General features: G+C 35.2%; 2 protein-coding genes across 14 annotated transcripts in view; one reads left to right on the top strand and one right to left on the bottom strand.

Moving 5' to 3' along the window:
* Positions 1-21030, top strand: part of ATP8A (ATPase phospholipid transporting 8A1) — a 64522-nt gene that overhangs the window by 36862 nt on the left and 6630 nt on the right. For 5 of the 13 annotated variants that reach the window (XM_046631131.2, XM_046631132.2, XM_046631129.2 and 2 more), the window contains 19 exons: positions 7318-7529; positions 7609-7707; positions 7804-7914; positions 8008-8255; positions 8383-8663; positions 8765-9059; positions 9154-9392; positions 10105-10469; positions 10692-10829; positions 11042-11194; positions 11289-11486; positions 11757-11856; positions 12825-13069; positions 15685-15810; positions 15975-16115; positions 16451-16569; positions 16664-16798; positions 17017-17121; positions 20564-20703. In XM_046631131.2, the coding sequence (XP_046487087.1) occupies positions 7318-7529; positions 7609-7707; positions 7804-7914; positions 8008-8255; positions 8383-8663; positions 8765-9059; positions 9154-9392; positions 10105-10469; positions 10692-10829; positions 11042-11194; positions 11289-11486; positions 11757-11856; positions 12825-13069; positions 15685-15810; positions 15975-16115; positions 16451-16569; positions 16664-16798; positions 17017-17121; positions 20564-20703 (3450 nt within the window). Of the gene's footprint in view, positions 1-5140; positions 5615-6885; positions 7007-7191; positions 7251-7317; positions 7530-7608; positions 7708-7803; positions 7915-8007; positions 8256-8382; positions 8664-8764; positions 9060-9153; positions 9393-10104; positions 10470-10691; positions 10830-11041; positions 11195-11288; positions 11487-11756; positions 11857-12824; positions 13070-13143; positions 13317-15684; positions 15811-15974; positions 16116-16450; positions 16570-16663; positions 16799-17016; positions 17122-18449; positions 19913-19974; positions 20007-20563; positions 20704-21030 lie in introns of those variants that run through there. The other 8 variants (XM_046631141.2, XM_046631142.2, XM_046631138.2 and 5 more) reach the window with 8 other exon arrangements.
* LOC138191084 (piggyBac transposable element-derived protein 4-like) lies at positions 1339-3375 on the bottom strand. Its single transcript, XM_069136969.1, has one exon. It carries the CDS (start codon positions 3085-3087, stop codon positions 1375-1377), a length of 1713 nt encoding a protein of 570 aa, XP_068993070.1. The 5' UTR covers positions 3088-3375; the 3' UTR covers positions 1339-1374.

A 21030-nucleotide genomic window follows, 5' to 3' on the forward strand; every position in this document is an offset into this window, starting at 1 on the left:
CGACTATACGACGTATTTATAGTGACGTGTTTTGGTACTTGACGAATTTTTTTATATTTTAGATGTTTTGCTTGGTTTATAGGACTGCGCCCAATAGACACTCAGCCTCTGAATGCATAACGCAACAACTTGATATGACGTACCGAACTTTGAAGCTGGCAACAGCATACCGAAAACAATATCTGACGTTAATGATAGCTACTTACGGCATAAATATAGAGTCAATTACGCCCCTTTTTAGATACATTCAATACATATCACACTTCTGATTTTTTATCATTTTCTTCTCGATTATAGTTTATGCTACAAGTAGAGGCGTATTATAACGAAAAACACATTGATAAATATTGCTATAGTTCTCTTGGTGAAAATGATTTTTACGATTTTCTACGACTTTTGAGGGGAAATCGGGCCGTTTCGTACAATTTTGTAAAAAAAATTGTTTTCGTACCAAATTGTAAATATGCATAAATTTTCATAAAAAAAAAAGTAGCGGATTTTCATGAAATTTTATATTTTTCAGTTAACAACGTACAGGATACTACAATTTTTAACGAAAATTAATAATTCTTTACGCTAAACTATGCATATTTACAAGTTTATACGAAATAGTACGAAATGTTCCAACTTCTGTAAAAATTCGTAGCAGTAGAAATTTTCACCAGGGTTACAATCAATTTATCGTCGAGAAGATACATAATCAATCTTGCGAATCTATCCTGCCGTCATCTAATAACTATTTTAACTGGTTTTACTCAGCACGCACTGACAAATAAGTGTGAGTTACCGAGTTTTCAACTATGCAATAGGAAGTATCATAACTTATCGGCAAAGGTTCTCAGCTTGCTATTAGGTTTTCGGTCCGCACAGAGTACGACGAGTCGAAAACGCTATAATTCTTGATACCCTTCTAAAAAATTCCCAGCGTAATGAGCTTTCATTTTATAGTATTTTCACATAGATGTCCTACGCTTTTATTTGTATTCAGTCGTCAACAACGTATCAATTTTAACGTCTGGTCACCTTCAAACTATCGCCATCTCTCCCTCTCTCTCATTCTCTCTCTGCTCTCACGCTCGTCAATCCCTGCGGATAAATATCATATGCATATTAACACTTTGCCGTCCGCACGATTCGTAAATATTTATTCGCCTGGCGCCGGCAGCGCTTATTCGGATCACTTGACTTGTCGCCGGCCGTTCTTGACATTATCGGGAGATTATAAATTGTTGAGTTTTACTAATCTCGTCGTTAGTTCTCATAAGTACTCAACCCTGTTCCCCTACTTTCATGAAATTTCGAAGATATAAATATGTAAATAAATACAAATTTTGTTTCTTTTATATATTTGTTTATTTGCATTTTCTTTGGTACTTAGTATTTATCTTTCGTATGGTACGCAGCAAAACAGTCTCCGAGATGTAAGGCAACTCCACAAGACTTGCACATTAAGTTTGTTGTTTTTCTTTTTTTGTTTTTGGAACATACGTGGCAGCTTCTTCGTTTTCGTTTGTTCGTTTCGGAAATAAGAACTAGTTGGTGTTGCTTTACTTGACCGGAAAGTCTGTCAATCGGATCATAATGAGACGCACGCGATGTAGTGGCAACCTCCAAGTTTTGCTCAACAGCAGGTTCATGGTCTTTTATCCACGAATCGCACACTTTCAATAAAAAATCGTGAAACCGAAGACTCTTCTGTTCTCTATTGAAGTATTGAAATGTACGGAACGCATTAAATAATGCGCAATTAAAAAAGTACATGCACACTTTTTTTGACCATTTTATAGATTTTCTGTAGATTGGGTAATAGCTCAAATATTGGTCGGCCCGATCCACTCCTTTCATGTATTTGTTATAATCTAATACACTTTCGGGTTTTTTTATTGTGCAATTAGTCTTTTTACATGTTCTTTGCGTGTTAACCAAAGTGGCATTGTGTATTGTAGAGATCATTCGTATTGTTTTAGTTTTCGAAGCTCTCCATACCTGTGCAAGTACTTCACCTTTCCGTTCATGACAAGCTTCAAACACATTGAGATTTGCGCGCTTTAATTTTTCCGGAAATCCTCTATTTTTCCTTATGGTTCCACAAACTCGTATTTTTTTCTCAAGCAATTTCTCTGTAAGTTCCACACTATTATAGTAATTATCCATGTAAAGATGATGCCACTTTCCATAGCAAGATGTCAATAGTTCCATTACTGTTTTTCCTAATGGCTGTCTAACGCCGGAATATATTTTGAATGAAGAAATGTATCCCGTAACTGAATCACACATCATCCGAATAAGTATGCCATATTTCGTAATTTTCGACGGATTATAAACTTTAAAATTCAATCGTCCACGCCACGGTATCATTCCTTCATCGATTGAAATGTTTTGACTTGGATTAAAATTTTCTTTAAATTTTTTGGAAAAGTAATCAATTATAAATTGCACTTTGCAAAGCCGGTCGGGATTATTTGGTTTATTGTTGTTGTCAGAAAAATGTAAAAATGATAATATTTGTCTGAATCGGTTGCGAGACATCGTTTTGCGAAATATCGGCGTGTCTAATAACGGATTTGTTGACCAATAATCATCGATCCTTGCTATTTTTACGATACCCATAAGGATAGCAAGCCCAAACCATTTTCTCAGTTCGAGTGCCGTAACATCCACAAATTTGGCATTTTTTTTATCCGGTTTCCTTTTATCGCAATTTTGACGGTGGTACTTGTTGGTTTCATTGCAAATGTATTCAAATAAATCGTTCCCAATAGATAATTCTGTGATATCCTCGACGCTTTGTGTATCTTTGGGAAATATATTTGGACCCGGAAATCCTTCGAATTCATTTTTGGTCCTCGGCAAATCAAACTCTGACCATTGTGTACTGTCTTCGTCGTCTGACTCATTCGAATCAGTTGGCAACCGTAGCGTTCGCCGAATTCTACTTGTAAGTATCTCACTACCGTCCGACGATTCTGCTTCACTCTCACTTTTTTGATTTTCAATGTCTTCCCAATCGGCCAAGTCGTCCGGAACGTCAGACAAATCGTCCGCGCATTCGTCGTAAATATTTGCATCGTCTCTTTCGTCTGCCATTATAAAAGGGCACAAGAACTTGTACAAATAAAAAGTTTGATCACTTGTGTAACTTATTGTTACCGAAACAAAACACCAGCAGAAAGCTAAAGACACTAAAGTGTTGTCACCGACCCCGAGCGATACTGTGCTCACAACACCACTGTGTTGTCGCCGGCCATTGGCCACCGGTTTGCGCACGTCACCAATGTGGTGTCGCCGGACGGCAAAGTGTTACATGCAACTGCATACAACTACGGCACTTTAACGCTTCGCTCTCGCGGTTTATTCGGGCAATGTAGTCACGAGGAAAAACCAAGTCACTGACATTTGGACAAAGATGAATGATATAACTTGTTGCCCGTAGTAAACTTTCCTACCTTTCCTATTTGCGCATGCGCTAATGCGCACGTTAAACCAACAGAGGGCGTCTTCAGGAGTCTCCACGGTCTCCACTGATACTGTATGTATGATGTTATGGAGTAGCGGTGGAATGTATAGTATAGCACTGTATTTCGCCGGTGACATATTCTCATCAGAGACTAGTAGAAATAATTCCTTGCCCAGTTTTTATTTCGTCCTCCCAAAAGTCTGCGGTATATTGTTGTGTCTAAGCAGCGCCGTATCTAGGCGGTGGCGAGATGAGCGCCCGCCAAGGGCGCAGCTACCGGAGGGGCACAAAATCGGCCATGAAAAATAATTTTTTTTTTTAGATTAGTGCATTTTGTCAAGGACAAACATTTCAAGTTATTAAAATAAATTTTATTCCCGATTGTTAAAAGTTACTGTACGTAAGTGGTGTGTAATTACAGTAGAACCTCGATTATCCAAACCAATTAGGACCGCGACTAGTTCGGTTAATCAAACATTCGGATAATCGTATCGTGGGTTTTTTGGGACGAGATCATCAACAACACCTTTTTACATAAAAACAGTACATACATATATACATATATTAAAACTGCGCGACGAATCTCCGTAAACGGACCAACAACGTTTGATGAAAGAAAGCGCGTTTCAACACGCTCGATATGCGCCTTTGCATGACTGCGATTCTCGCAAAGATACATTGTTACTCACGGCGATGGCAGCGAACAACAATGTATCTTTCGCGCCAACGTTCGGATAATTGAGCGTTCGGATGATCGAGGTTCTACTGTATGTCAATTACTCTTACGGTAATACTGTGAACAGTCTAGTTGGCTAGTTACAACGTGACATTACCTTCATCTCCGCCCCTCCCTTGCCGACTTACAGTTGAAAAAAACACAAAATTTAAGCAAGCATATCGTAACTTGAACAATATCATAACTGATCATAACCCTCCCGCGCCACCTGGACTTCTCCATGTTTCATAGCAAAGCTTTCAAATAGTTTATGTAAATACATGTAATATAAGTTTTTAATCGAATATTTTTTCGCATTTTATTCAATTTATTAAAGTATAAATTTTACGTTTTCGTAGGCCTTCTATGCACAGTATTTTTGTAACTACGATTTTATTGTTGAGAAAATTTATTGTCAGTATAATTGTCTGCGAATAATGATGTATAGTCAATTTACATTCCACTTCTTTCAGTCAGATACAGACAGTTGTTTTATGTGAATAACGTCTCTTACAAATAGTAGGCTCATATTTTCATATAAGAAAAATACGTAGAATTATACATAGAATTTGACACAAATTCCACCAAAAAATTGGTATTTTAAAAAAGCGGAATTCTCGGATTAAAAAACTTTAAACCTACAACTTCGCACTTTAATTTTGTAAAATTTCCGTGGAAGGACCCCCGGATCCACCGTTTTCGTTGGGTAGTATTCCATAACCACCAAACCCCCCGGTGTGGGTGGGCGCAAATGTCAAGTCCCGCCAGGGGCGCGGCTATACCTAGATACGGCGCTGTGTCTAAGACCGTGGTTGTGTCCGTCGGTTGTGTCCTAGAAGTACGTGCACACTGGCAGTTTGATAGATTAAAGAATTGGTAAAATATGCGTATTCGGTTAGCAAGAGGTGCTGCCACCTACCGGTTACTACTGTGAACCAACAGCTGTATACCGCTTAGTCTCAACTAAAATTATTAAATCTTGCCGGCGCTCTGTAATTTCGCCGTGATAGCGAAAAAAATAGCGTTTTAATCAGAGTTAAATATGAAAAAAAAGTTCGTTTTTTGCTTCGCTGTGAATGTGTCGTATCCGAAAGAGCGTTTGTAAGACAAGCGATGGAAAATATTTCTGTCACCGTGATGACTAACTTCGTAGGGTGTGACGCGTGGGGTCTTGTGACGCAAGCAACCCTATTCTAATCGTTATCGCATCGCACTAATCGTTGTATATTGCTTAACTAATTGTCGCACTCGCGAAATCTAGCAAGGCATTCCATTTCACGGTCATATTGTAAACTTACGTGTCAATCCGTGCGGAACCAAGCATATTCGTATTATTGCAATCATATATATTTGATTTGAAAAAATTTGACCAATGATTGAATATGACTGACAGATAAGCAACAGTAGTAAACAAACGATTGTACGAACGGTACACAATAATGGTATTAAAATTTTGCAATATTTGCATTACTAGATAAACATAATTAATATATTATTATCAATGATAGAGGATTAACAAACCTAGGAAATCCATCAAAATTTGAATGAATGCGGTTTCTTTAATAGAGAAGAAAATGGTTGAAACGTATCGTCATCTGTCTGCGTATAGACAAACAACAAAATTTATTACAGTATGTTCCAAAACAGCTGAATATTCTCCTACCATCAAAATTCTCATCAAAAAAACAAACAAAATATTTCACAAGCTGTGCCAACGGGAAAGTTATCCCATTTAAATGCCAACTGTCTAAAGTCAATAAATCATATTGCGATTGGACACTGCTCCTAGGTATTCGAAGCACGAAGGCTTAACAATAATTTCAAATCTTATAGATTGGTCACAGCTGCCAGGGCATGGTCCTTTCACAGACTTCAGCTGTTACTAGTTCGGCAAAAGTTTATTGAAAACTAGCGATTACTTCTCAAATTATCGAGTCATATTTAATGCTTAATCATATATGAATCTGATGTGATGTTATATACTTCATTCATTCGTATTCTAGTTTTAATTTATGGTCTATTAATTTCTTTCAATATAATTTTGTTGATTTGAGTGTGTAAATTTGTACTATATGCTATCTGTGCAACTTACAGACTTTTATTATACGTTACAGACAATTCTTCTTTTCTATCAATCATATAATTGATTATTGATCATTATCTGTTGTTCAAGTAAGAATTTTCAAAGGATTCAAAAGTTTTAATTGCACTTCTTCAATGAATCATATTGTCAGAGCTTTGCGTAAAATAAAACATGATCGCAACGCCCCACATCTGGCGTACGTGAACATGTAAGAATCATTTGTTTGCTTTGATAAAATTTGTGGATTGCTCTTAATCACTCTAATTAGTTTATACCATATTATGCATAGTCTGAAGGTATAAATGTTTTCCTCTTATTTTTGCATGTAAAAACTACTGATGCAAGGAAGTGAATAATTTTCAGAATAACTTGTATTTATTTTTCTATCATTACTGCTAAAACAATAGGTTGATTCTCAATTCAATTGTCATAGTTTGTATGTATGGTTGGTTTGTGCAGTAGCCAAATCGATGTAAGTTTTTCCAACATCTACGTGTTAGATAATCATCTTGTTTTCTATTTAACCGGGTATTTTAGCTTTGAAGAAACTTTGACAGCTACAGTTTTAAAAATTAAATGTACGAATATGCAAACGTACCTGCGTACATGTATAATGTGTATGCTCAATAGGTCTGATAAGCAACCACAGGGTGGCAATCGATAACAAAACGAAGTAAAATGGAGCTTGTACATAGAATTGCGCAATCCCTTGATGCGCTGAAATTTTATGTCTATCACCGTATAAATAATCGTAAGTTTATGCGTCTGATATCAGACACATCACTCATATTCAATAGAGTTGAAATAGTCGTTTGATTGCCAATACATATTGACAATAATGATATAGTATTTCCCACTTCCCACTGACATAGATGTCTACAATGATAAAAAGGCTCTTTATCTTTATTATCAGCTCAGTAACGATTCAGTCGGACTCAATGTAAACTCGTAATGTAGTCCACCTTAGTACATTCTTCGTAAAATCATGAACACAGGTAGTAATGGCAAATCCAGTGGATGTCTTTTTCTCCCTTCAACTCACACAACTTATTTTTGTTTCAGATACGGTAAATGTGGGGAACCACCCTTTACCGCCAGATGACCAAGAGGAAAGAGTTGTTTTCATAAACCTGCCTTCTCAGCAACCAGCAAAATACAAAACCAATCACATTACCACCGCAAAGTATTCTGTATTTTCATTCATCCCTTCGTTTTTGTTTGAACAATTTCGAAGGTATAGTAACTGCTTTTTTCTCTTCATCGCGCTAATGCAGGTAATAGACCTACTTTTATTCTCAATTTTGTATCTCAGTTTGTACGATCTATATTATAACCAAGATTTTTATTTCTCAGCAAATACCTGATGTCTCACCCACGGGACGCTACACCACACTAGTGCCACTAATATTCATCCTCAGCGTATCTGCGCTCAAAGAAATCGTTGAAGATATTGTAGGTACACCTTCATTATTCAGATTTTAATTCAGATTCTAATTTTGTCGGCATGGCAAACCCGGTTCATTATTAACAGGTTGCTTTTTTTTTCAGAAAAGGCACAGAGCTGATGATGAAATAAACAAACGTGAAGTGGAAGTTCTTAGAAATGGTAAATGGGAATGGGTTCAATGGCAGGCTGTGGCTGTTGGCGACGTAGTTAAGGTTCGTTGGTCTTTTTCAGCAAAACGCAATTATATTCATTTAAAAGAGGTGACAAAATGTGACTTTCGAATTTAATATTCGAATTCTATGCAGGTTCATAATAATAAATTTTTTCCTGCCGATTTGATTATGCTGTCTTCGTCCGAGCCACAGGGTATGTCATTTATTGAAACTGCAAATTTGGATGGTGAAACAAACTTAAAAATTAGACAAGCTGTGCCCGAAACCGCCAAGTTGTTGGATACAAAAGAGTTGACAAAATTTATAGCAAGCATACAATGCGAGCCACCTAATAGACATTTATATGAATTTTTTGGAGTTCTACGAGAAGTCAACAAACAGTAAGTTTTTCACTCGTGAATTTTTATCTTTCATATTTTCGTACATTAAGCACAGTTTGCATTAACACATCAGATTAAATGCACACATCATTATACTTTTTTGTTTCATTCGTATGTTTTCTTGTAGAAGCATACCGTTGGGTCCTGATCAGTTACTTCTACGTGGTGCAATGTTACGGAACACTCGTTGGGTGTTCGGGGTTGTAATATACACAGGCCATGATACAAAACTGATGTGCAATAGCACCAGTGCTGCACCCCTGAAACGATCAACTCTTGACCGCCTAACAAATACCCAGATTCTGATGCTGTTTTTCATACTTCTGATGCTGTGTTTGATATCGGCTATATTTAATGTTATTTGGACACATGCTCATGAGCAGGATTTATGGTATTTAGGTTTGCATGGTGAGTGTCTTGCGCTAAAATACTTTACACTGTAGTTCGTTCGCCAGTTTGAAATCAAAAGGAAACAACAATAATACCTGTGTGTCTTTTTTCATTTGCAGAAGCAATGACCAAGAACTTTGGTTATAACTTATTAACTTTCATTATATTATTCAATAATTTAATACCGATATCGTTGCAAGTTACGTTGGAGGTAGTACGATACGTTCAAGCAACTTTCATCAATATGGACGTGGAAATGTATCATGCAGAAACAAACACTCCTGCAATGGCACGTACCAGTAACCTCAATGAAGAACTTGGAATGGTCCGTTACGTTTTCACAGATAAAACCGGGACCTTAACTCGGAATGTGATGGAATTTAAACGGTGTTCAGTCGGTGGAAAGCTGTATGAGTGAGTAAATGACTTTCGAATTTTTATCAGTATTGAAAACCTATCAATTCGAATTGTTTCATTTAAAAACTTGTTAATAAATTATACGTTACAGCCTGCCAACATTGACAGGAAACAATGATGGTCTGAAAAGAATAAATGCAGATATGAGCTGTTCGTTAGTTAAAGATATAATGGATGGTAGAATCAAAGCAGATAATCCGTCAAATGATGATTTGGCTAAACAAACTTCTGCTAAAATTTTACACGAATTTATGGTCATGTTATCTGTTTGTCACACAGTTATACCTGAGAAACTTGATGAACAAATTGTTTATCATGCTGCATCACCTGGTAATTGCATTAAGAGGGGTGTACGGTCTATGAGAGTCAAAAAAGTAAGGTATTTTCAAGACTTTGTGAAATCAGTAATAAGACATTGAAAGAAATTGATGCTAACTGGCTTGGAAATATAGGACTTACAATTCAGTTCGTTCAACGAAAATTCAATTTTCAATCATTATGCCACCTACCTCTGCAATTTCTTGTTTATGGAATGTAGTTGAAAACACTTTTAAAAATTGCCTGAAGTGGAATTTACAGTTGCAAAGTTTATCCCTAACTTTGACGATACAAACGCAATGTTGTCAATTGTGACATTTGTGGTCAAAGTAGTTCGGATAAGTCACTAAGCAAGGCTTCTGGATTATGGATCTTATGGATCTCTCTGTCAATAAATTAAAATGTTGCTCAGGTGTTTCTTGACTGTTGCGCAGCAAAGGCACTCATATGCAGCCCTAAACTTACCCTAGGGTTTACCCTAAGCCTCACCTTACCTCTAGCAGAAATTGATCCCGCATGTCGATTTACGATCTCTTTCTGTAATTATTATCGACTCCATGGAATTTTGAGAATAACATATTTTTTTAATGCTCTTAGGTTCCATACCCCCTTCAAGATATTCACCATTACCATATTTATGTATGAAGAAAATAGAAGTAACCACAATAATTTTATTAAACATTACGTCAAGCATCTATTATACGCTAAGATTGTTTTATTATAGATGAAAGAGCTCTTGTGGACGGAGCAAGGCAATTTGGTTACGTATTTAATACACGAACACCTAGTTCGGTAGAGATAACTGCATTAGGTGAATGCCAACGTTACGAGATTTTGAACGTCATTGAATTCACTTCTGCCCGCAAAAGAATGTCTGTTATTGTACGAACACCAGATGGACAGATAAAGTTATTCTGTAAAGGAGCTGATTCAATCATTTACGAGAGGCTCGCTAGTAAAACAACCAACAACCATGAAGATGGCGTAGATTTTAGCGAAATTACACTAAACCACTTGGAAGCTTTTGCGACTGAAGGATTGAGGACACTTTGCTTCGCTGTCGCTGATATACCTGAATCACTTTATCAAGTGAGGCACTTCGATCAGTCCCAATAACTATTAAAATATTAACTTATTATCCTTGAAATCCAACATTAGTGAAAAAAAATTCTGAAACTGTCACACTTCATCGTATATTAATCAAACTTCTCATGTTTTTCTGCGAATGTTTATAAACAATTCAGCATAACTTGCAGTGCTGCTGTAGGATATAAAAAGTACTTTGAATAATTTACATTTTTTCCTAAACAGAGGTGGCGAGAGACTTACCACAAAGCGGCGACCAGTATGGAAGATCGTGAAAATAAATTAGAGTATGCCGCCAACCTCATAGAAAATAATTTATCACTGTTAGGAGCCACTGCAATTGAGGATAAACTCCAGGATCAGGTATAGTTAATTGAATTATTTGTGTCATATTATTTTCGTTTTAAATGTCAGCGAATAGTCTGGTAAAGTTTTCAAAGGCTAAATTGCGAACTCTCTAACATTGTCTACACTGCTACCTTTACTGTACTCAACAAAAATAAAAATTTCTCACTCACTCATTCCACTGTCTTGTTTTTATATAGGAAAGTAATGAAGATTTTTAACTCTCGTAGGTACCAGAGACTATAGAATCTTTAATACAAGCTGATATCAACGTATGGGTTTTAACTGGCGATAAACAAGAAACAGCAATAAACATTGGATATTCGTGCAAACTCATTACGCATCCAATGCCTCTAATTATAGTCAACGAAAATTCTCTGGATGTAAGTAATCATGTAAAGTTTTTTAGCTGCATAGCTTTGTATGCAACAATTTTTGTATCGATTAAATAATGGATGAAAATTTTACTCCATGCAGAAAACGAGAGCAGTAATCAGACAACACTGTACCGACTTTGGACAAGAATTAAGATGCACAAATGACGTAGCTCTAGTAATTGATGGAAACAGTTTGAAGTATGCTTTGCTGTGTGATTTGCGGCAGGATTTCCTCGATTTATGTACATCCTGCAAAGTTGTTATTTGCTGCAGAGTATCTCCTATGCAGAAAGCAGAGGTGAAATTTATTTCCTAATATTTATTTAGTTTATTAAATCCATCTTATCACTATTATGCCTGTAAGCCTGTCGTTCTGTGGTATTCCGCCATCAGTATCTCTATGAATTTTACTCGAGTATTACTTTCAACAAATTTCAATTAACAATGAAGTCATGCTTACCTTTTCTGAACTTATGATTTCATTAGTATCATTTGTATCAGTACAATGCCTCAGAGATTTTTATCTGAGGTTGAATTTCAACTTTAATTAATCTGTGAAAAAATTCAGGTTGTAGATTTGGTCACTACTTGTACAAAGGCAGTCACTCTTGCAATTGGCGATGGTGCAAATGATGTAGCCATGATTCAGAAAGCTCACGTTGGAGTTGGTGAGTTTTCATAATGCAATGCTATTTATTACATTGCGTTTGTATGCAAACCAAATAACTACCGTGTGTGAATGACAATGAGCAAAAAAATATACAACTATGAGAGAGATAGATTTTATAGAAAACTTCATAATTTGTCTACTTTTTGACCACTTTAGCTATAATGCACAGACTACACTGAATATACCGTTTTTTTATATTTTTTCAAGATTACAATATATCATACGAATCAAGGTGAAAATGCACTCGGTGTAGCCAGTAAATCACAAATGAAACCGTTATCTATGTTTTCACATCTAGCTGGTAGAGATCAGCAGCTATGGGTTGAATGCTAAAACCACAGAGAGTGTTTGCGCAGTTGGACGTATATGTATATATATGGACTGACCGCTCAAAAAAAAATTTTTATGCTCCAAGTTGAAAAGTAGTCATCAAGGTTCAATGCTCTATCTCACTATTAAGGGGTGCCAGTATTTTATTTATTTGTTAAAAATTTTTTTTCCTAATAAGATGTTATTTGTTTTCAGACTTGATCTTTTTGTATTTTCATAACGATTCAAAAGAAACAAATAGTAGGCTGATAAATCTAGGATTGAAAATACTTTTTTCTAAAATATTTTCAATTTCTCATCCTGGACTATTCAATATGGCATCAAATAAATATATAGCTTAAAAATTAGCCTATAAAAAAACATGACATTTTTTTTTTTTTTAAATCACTGACACCCCTTAATAATGAGACAGAGGATTGAAACTTTGAGGATTTTCTTTTTTCAAGGTCAACTTAAGTTTTTTCAACTTGGAGTATAAACGGTCAGTCTAATATATAATGTATGGCTCCGTTTGAATGTTTAGCGGTCTAGAGGTAAGCGAATTTGTAATTTTGTGCTGGTATGGGATGCATGGAAAAATTTGATGTCATTTTGCAAAACCATTGTGTATAATTCATTCCGTGGAATCAATTACAGGAATATCAGGAGTGGAAGGACTTCAGGCAGCTTGTGCTTCGGATTACTCGATAGCGCAGTTTAAATTTTTAAAACGATTGCTATTTGTACACGGTGCCTGGAATTACAGTAGAATGTGCAAATTAATTTTATATTCATTTTACAAGAATATTTGCCTGTATGTTATCGAACTTTGGTTTGCCATATACTCAGGTTGGTCTGGTCAAATCTTGTTCGAAAGATGGTCCATCGGTCTTTACAATGTGGTAAGTAAAATCACGATATTTTTATTGTGTTGCTGTAGATACAGCACCTCAGTATTGTTTCATATTCTTAACAGTCTTGGACCCCAGAATTCTTTCGTTTTTTCCTGACACCATCTCGGATCGTTTTCACACCTGGATAAGGACTGTATTTATCATATTGGCTACTAAAGCAGCTGCTTACCTATTTTGGAGGCCTCTTTAGTATCTGTGATTTACAGCGTAATTTTTCATCAATATTAAATACTGTGTAGGTATGATTTGTGAATTCTCTGATTATTTCTGTTTGCTGTAAGTGCCTGGATAAAAATTCACTCAAGTCGTTCTTTGGATATAAAAAACTTGCTGGAAAATATAAACCATCAGAATGGGTATTCAAATATTGAAAACTGAATCAAACGACGAATTTGCATTTATTAATTGATATCCAAGAAATATCTGACTATTAAACGAATGAAAGTACCAGCGTGTACTGAAATTATGGAAGTTACTGGTTTCACATAGACTCCTAATAAAAAAAATCACCCGAAACGTATACAAAAGGAGAAACGCAGCACAAGAAGTCAAGTCACACAATAAAAAATAAAAATTCAACAAGTTTGAAAACTTCACTTCTGACCTGTCCTTGCGCTAACTGCTTGCGCAACCTTCGCTACACGCTCTGAATTCTATGCCTAACTCCATGACTAATCATTCCAGCATGTAACACTCAACGCGAAGATTGATCTCTGAGTGTATAGATATTTGAAAACACTCGACCATTAAGTTGAATATTCAGTTCTGCAGCATTTATTGTATGCAAGATATGAATACTCATAGACACCAAGCATAGCAGACTATTATTTGATGCAATTACAACGTGAATATCACAGTATTCACGGAAGATTATTCCGTACACGATCAGCATTTAATTGCATACATAATCGAGTGATCAAGAAGATATGAACAGCAACTTCATGCACGTGGTATTATTAGCAGTGAGCATTATTATTTATGACTCTTAGAAGATTCGATTATACGGTTGTTATTATCTCATGTGCAAACTGCATTTCGATCTATATTGCGCCATTCTTTCAAGCCACGTTTATCCATCATAAACTTCGAACTAAAGGATTTGATCCAAATATCATTACACTAAAGATCTGAAGACAACGAACTACATAGCGAATGATCTAAAAAAGTGATCGTAATAAACAAACTTGAATCTTTATGAGTTGAGGCTGTTCGATAAAAAAATTGTACAGAGCATATATAGATACACAGGTGTAAATCAAGTTTGTCCATTCAACAAAAAATACCAAACGATAATTACCAAAAGGTGAATAAATGAATTGCTTGAGGATAGTAACAAAACTGAAATTCAAGAAAAGCAAAGAATACTATCAGTTCTGTTGCATGCTTGCATCATTCTGAAACAACAGCTTTTACTGTGCTCAATATCAAAAAATTAACGGCTGCAATAGAAAAGCATCCTGCTGGATTCGTCATGCATAATATTGGAATTTCATAAAGAGGCACATTACTTGAAAGAGAAGATTGAAACAAACCAGCTTGAAGGTTACCTAATGCCTCTCATTTCCTAATTATTGCCTACATCAAGTCAAAATATGTACAGTTTATTCAAAAGTATACACGAAGCAAGTGATATTAAACAAACACATGCAGAAGAAATGCATCAATGCATAAAAATTGCTTGGACCAGAAACTCATCCCAAATTCTGTGATATTGAAACTACACTTGAGTGAAATATTTTTCTATAGAATTCGTTAATGGTTAAAAAAATCAGTTTTAGGAATCAGCTGTTGAAGTGTTTAAATGAAAGGCTGAATCTGTGTAATGAATGAACAGTAATATTCTTAAAAAAAAACTAAAGATGCAGAAAAAAGATCTGCTAAGAAACTGGTGCTCGCACTCAATTGTTCTACAGTGACATCGGTACTTTTAAAATTACACAAATTTCTTAAATTCTATAATTTGACTTGCAATAAGAGCGAAGACATCTTGAACACAAGTTACCCAGTTTCATTTAATAAAAAGAACAGGAACTTAAGACCAGTGCACAAGAAGATAGTCGATACTTTCCTATTGATCATTCTAGAAGTACCATTCCATATGGAGTAGGAAGACTTGCTCGGAAAAGGACTGGGTGATTTTTAGAACCAGTGTTATATTCTGGGGCTCGCAACACCTGTTTTTTTATACATATTTATAAAGGTCACAATTGTGTTGACCACACTATACTCTCATACAGCTATTTCACTGATTGTGACAATTTTTACCTAAGTTGCAATCTCTTTGATGTGTCCCAATACTAGTTATTGGTTTCGCAAATTTAAGAAATAGCACAATCCGACTTTTCTTCTACACTCTTCTAAAACCACTTCTCTATGTAGCCAGCACAGTTTGAGAGATACTGGAAGGAAGATTTGATAATCATTTTAACTATAGCCCCAAGAGACTATAGAAATTGTATTAGACTTTTTTTCATCCAAATATTTCGAGTCACTAAGAATGCAAGAGTATTATTAGTAAAGCAGATCGGAGATGTCACGTTACAACACATGAATCCCCAATCATAATGATAATTTAAAAATGATGGATCATTTGGTATGTTAAGGTATTTACAGCAGCACCGCCCTTGGCAATGGGACTCTTTGATAAGGTCTGTGCGGCTGAAACTCATTTAGCACATCCAAGATTATACCATCCACCCAACTCTATGGACTCTATGTTTAATATAAAAGTTCGTACTATTATTTATTTATATTACCATTTTTATTTTTATTCAATTTATTATAAGTAAGAAATAATTTATCTTTTCTGTTACTGTAATCTATTGCCTAACATTGAATTAATTTTATGTTTGCATATCATGAATTTTGACTAATTAAATTCTTATTGATTTAGGTATTTTGGATGTGGATAATAAATGCATTGGTCCACTCTGTTCTGTTATACTGGTTACCATTATTAGCCCTTGAGCAAGACGTAATATGGAGCAATGGTCGAGACGGAGGTTATATAGTGTTGGGGAATTGCGTGTACACTGTAAGTTTTTCGAATTTCCTACTTCTATTGCAAATAACTCATTCTAAGTCTAACTATTGCATTGATGTTGACAGTACAGTATAATGCTGTAATTATAAAACATCTTTCTTTGATAATTGATCAATTGCAAACAAACTAGAAGTACTATCTGTCACGCCTAACGTAATATTTTATTGTGTTCAAGATTGTTGGGCCACCAGATTTATCCTATATGTATATATATTAATATATATTTTAATATGATCATATGTTACCGGCACTAGACAACCCGCAATATTATTATTATGTATGTAGTTGTAGCTTTAAATAATGAACTAACGATTTTCTCAAATTAGTATGTTGTAGTGACGGTGTGTGCAAAAGCTGGATTAGTCACAAACTCATGGACATGGGTGACACATTTAGCGACATGGGGATCTATTCTACTCTGGTTCTTATTTATTCTTACGTACAGGTAAATTTACTCTTCCTTGAATAATTTTTTTTATCATTTATCACTGACTGCAATTCTCTATACGTCATATAACATCGTTCTTACATGTTTGAAGCAATTTTTGGCCAACCTTCAATGTCGGTGCAGTAATGGCTGGTAATGACAGGATGCTCTTCACTTCTCCTGTCTTTTGGCTTGGTCTCATTCTTATTCCAACAGCAGTCTTACTGCTTGATGTTACTGCTAAAGCGTAAGAACCTTTATTCACCTTTTACACAGAGATATTAATTTTCAAGAGTTTTCAAGTCCATACGCAAAACTTCTTAACAGTAGTTTCTGTATTCCATATTTATCATATGTAATACATCGGCATAGTATTACCTTTTTCACTAAAAGAATTACTTAATTTTTCATTCAACAATGATCAATTGAAAACATCATTAAATTATTTTAATTATCCAAATACAGAGTCGAAAATACAATCTGGAAATCAATAACGGTAGCGGCACGGGAACAGGAGATCAAAAAATCTGATCCAAGTGACGTACTTAATAAACAGGACCACAGAAGCTCGTAAGTTACTGTCAATTGTTTATCAGTTTTTCATTTATCATCTTACGCCAGTATTCTATCTGACAATACGTCCATGCAGCTGTTGCAAAAGTTTGGTAACATTTTCAAAGTTATTATTACTATTCCCCTTTCGTTACAATTTGCATTGACTGAAGATATATAAGTTAGCCAACTCTAGGAGGAACTCACAATAGATATGGTGGTTACCAAGTGTCCCGAAGGACATTTCTATTTTTTGGATTGCCCGATTACAGGAAACGTCTCTTGAAACTGAACGGTCCAAGCCACGCGGTGATTGCCACCACCAACATATGCACAAGTTTTCGTTTGCAGCATTTGTCCGCTAAGCTTGGCTCAAGTGAAGGTTATGCATGGGTTGCTGCTGGCAGTCACCGTATGGCTCGGGCTGCTCGGTTTCAATTAACTTTCCCTAAGTAAATCTAAGATGATTATAGCACTACCAATTTTGTTTATTCTTAATTAATACAGACAGAATACATGGAATACATACAACAACATGCAAAGACCAGGAAAACTGATTCTGCAAATTAGTAGTGATGTAATAACTTCTGATTCATCCAGTTTCGCAATGTGAGCCCAGCACCAAACTAATTAGAACCCAATCGTGACCCTTGGCGTAGACCCACCAAAGTAGCTTGGTTTTATATACCTTCAGTAAACGCAATTACAATGAAATTGTAGTTTTATAAAATAATTAGATCTAAACTGATAACTGGACTTGTCTACATAAATGTGGTCAGAAAGTTCAAATTTTTCAGTTTCAAACTTCCTTAGAATAATGATATTAAGTTGTACTATTATGTTTTCGACAGTTCGATAATTTTTGTTAAAACGTCTTAAATAACTTTTATTTCTTGGTTTTACTTCTACCCAAGTCTTGTTTCCAAATGAAATTTTATTAGGTCTATTCAAAATCTCAAGTCGGGTAAATTAATTTCAGGAACCCAGATTATTCATTTCGATACATATGCAATTGTTAAATGGGGATTTCTGGCATGCGACTTTCAGTTGCTTACAGTAGAACAATGTAGATCGCATGGCTTCTCAACATTACTGCATTTGATGTTTTTTTTTTATCCTGTCTTGTTCACGCTTTAACCATAACATACTTTATGAATTGATTATTTACTTGATTTTCGAAAGGTATAACAAAATTAACAAAACAAGGATTTTCACTAACAGCAAATCGTGAGCATGCATCAAATTTCTTCTATTAACAATTTCACAAAGATGAGTACTAAATCCAAAAAAAAAAGTTGAAACAAAATTTTTTTATACCGAAAATTGGGTGATTTACCTTTATTAAGAATCAAGCTATAACTTTCATCCGGGAAAACGATGACAGGAACTGGAAAAAATGGTCACCCAGGCGATGTTTCATCCGTCGTTGGTTTTTGACATCGCTATGGCCACCGCCACGTCGAAGTTTCTTGAGAATACGAACGCGAATGTTTCCATTATCACTAGTAACTCAAGGCCTGTTAAAACCACGCAGTTCTACACTACGTGTATAACATATCTCTCCCTGCACCTTGTCAATCCTTCGTTCCAAGAAACCAACATGGAATGCAAATTTTAACTAACAACAAAAAATCAGGGCTCGCCACTCTGGAAATATCTATGAGGCATGCATCCCTATCAAGTAATTATATCATTTGAATTATAATTTCATAACACTACATGAAATAACTTTTCACTTGTCACATCTATTTGTTAGTGCAAAGAAGCACAGCCGACTATTTTTGCACAAATTTACTTGATTGTGAATAATCTTGTACATCAGTCTTCGTGTAGGACGGTTCTAATTTTTGTCTAGATTTCTATTGTGAATTATAGTTCTTCAATTTATTTCTTGTTTTTATTTTTCTCGGGTGTGTTTCCTCCTCTTTGATAGACCCCGAAGCTAAACGACAGCTGGAATGTTGAATAGTAGTATGTCGTGTATCCTTAAGACTATTTTAGTAAATTCGTACAATATGCTCATTTGACGTAATTTTTAGACAAGTTACAAATGTAAAGCTCCTTATTTTTGTTATTACATTAATTTTTATTTTTGATTCATGTATTGTCCCACCTAAATGTTAATTTATTTTGTTACAGAAAAAAAGTGAAAAAATAATTTCCAACCACCTTGTTATCCTGATCCCTTTTATATTAACTGGTGGGCTATTCCACATGGAAAAAATCACTCTGGTCTCAAATGATAACGAAATCCAACTTCGAAAGGGCCAACAAAATGGAAAACTGAAAAATATACGAAACCTGATTGACTTTTTGCAACTGAAATAGCCTTTACACTATTTGACACATTTTTTCATTAAGTGTTTCGCATCCAATCTTGCATCGCTTTAACTATTTTGGTAATATTATTCTGCAACTTATAAACTTACAGCATTGAAAGTACCGAAGTGGGTATAAGTTGGATCATATTTCAATATATTGTTGTAGATAGGTTTATTACAATCAACATTTATATAAATTAAATTACAAATGAATAGTAAAGGAACCAGTTACACAAAGTAAATATTCGTACCACTATATTCTCGGTACTGTTTTACAAAATACTGATGATTGTTACCATGCTTCGAATAATCACTCATGGACCAATGATCTAACAACAAACTTTCCAAAATACACTAACAAACATGAAATTAATACACCCTATGTGTGCTCTTCATTTGAAAAATGTACTAATAATTGAATATTGATTGTAACCTGTACGTTAGAGTAATTCTTGGTAACTATGGATAAAAAGTAATTACTGTCGTTATGGTTATTTTTCCTTTATAATGTGAGCTGTGTTTGGTATGTTTGACCATGGTACCCGTCCAGACCTGTGCATGCCATCATCGATCTTGCGAGGTGTAAGTACCGAGTAGCAAAATGTTATATAATTTTGATTGTTGTATAATTTGATGTCATTAGTTAGTCGATATTTATACATGATTCAGTATCAATGATTTTTGATTATTGTTTATTATTCGTACGTCAGTTTACTATCCTACTAAATGTTCTGCATTGCATACACCTGTTGCTACTGTCACTGCCTTGATATATTCAGTTGTTGCCTTCCTAATTTACCTGTAACTACAACCGTAACTGTGGTTCCACTACTTTTACGCACAAGCGCATCGACACTTAAGATTTAGATAGAATGCTGCCAGCTACTTGGATGTATTTCTAACGATTTTTGACTATCAATTTTTTATCATGTATCTCTACGTCAATTTGGCGTTGTGCCATTGTCGTTTACGATTCGAACTGGCACTCATACTTCACAGCGATCACGAGTAAGTTTACGGTAGTAATATAAGGTTTGATAAATCTTTGAACATTGCACAATATATCGTACACATATGTATATATTCCAAACGAAAATGTCAAAGAGGACGCCAAAAAAATTGAATGGTACCGTATTTAGTATTCCAAAGAGAGAAAAAAAAAAAAAAATGGCCGGTTGCAGATTAACGGAGACTGCAAGGCTTCTGAAAAACGTAAAAAGCGTCTTCTCCAGACGATCCAACACTGCGTCCAGGGTAAATAATGAGGTGGAACTATCGCGTAAGTAACACAAAATCCAGAATTGCATACATATACTTCAACGTGTAGTCACAGATTATATACCAGGCCTAAACGTGGAAACGGAATCACCTCGGTGCCTACAGATAGGTAATCGGAGCTAGAATTGCTATCTCACCCAGTTGTCTACCTATAAGCGCCGAGGTGGCTTGTTTCCACGTTTTGGCCTGGTATAGACACCTGAATAGAATTGCTCTCAAAGAGTCCCAGTGACATTTTTCTTTGAAAATTTTAATAAATTATCAGGTAAAATATTTTTATAGGACTAATAAATTCATATTCTGAAAAGATAATATTCAGATAAATTCT

This window comes from Neodiprion pinetum, chromosome 6 (assembly GCF_021155775.2).
Source record: "Neodiprion pinetum isolate iyNeoPine1 chromosome 6, iyNeoPine1.2, whole genome shotgun sequence".
Lineage (NCBI taxonomy): Eukaryota > Metazoa > Arthropoda > Insecta > Hymenoptera > Diprionidae > Neodiprion > Neodiprion pinetum.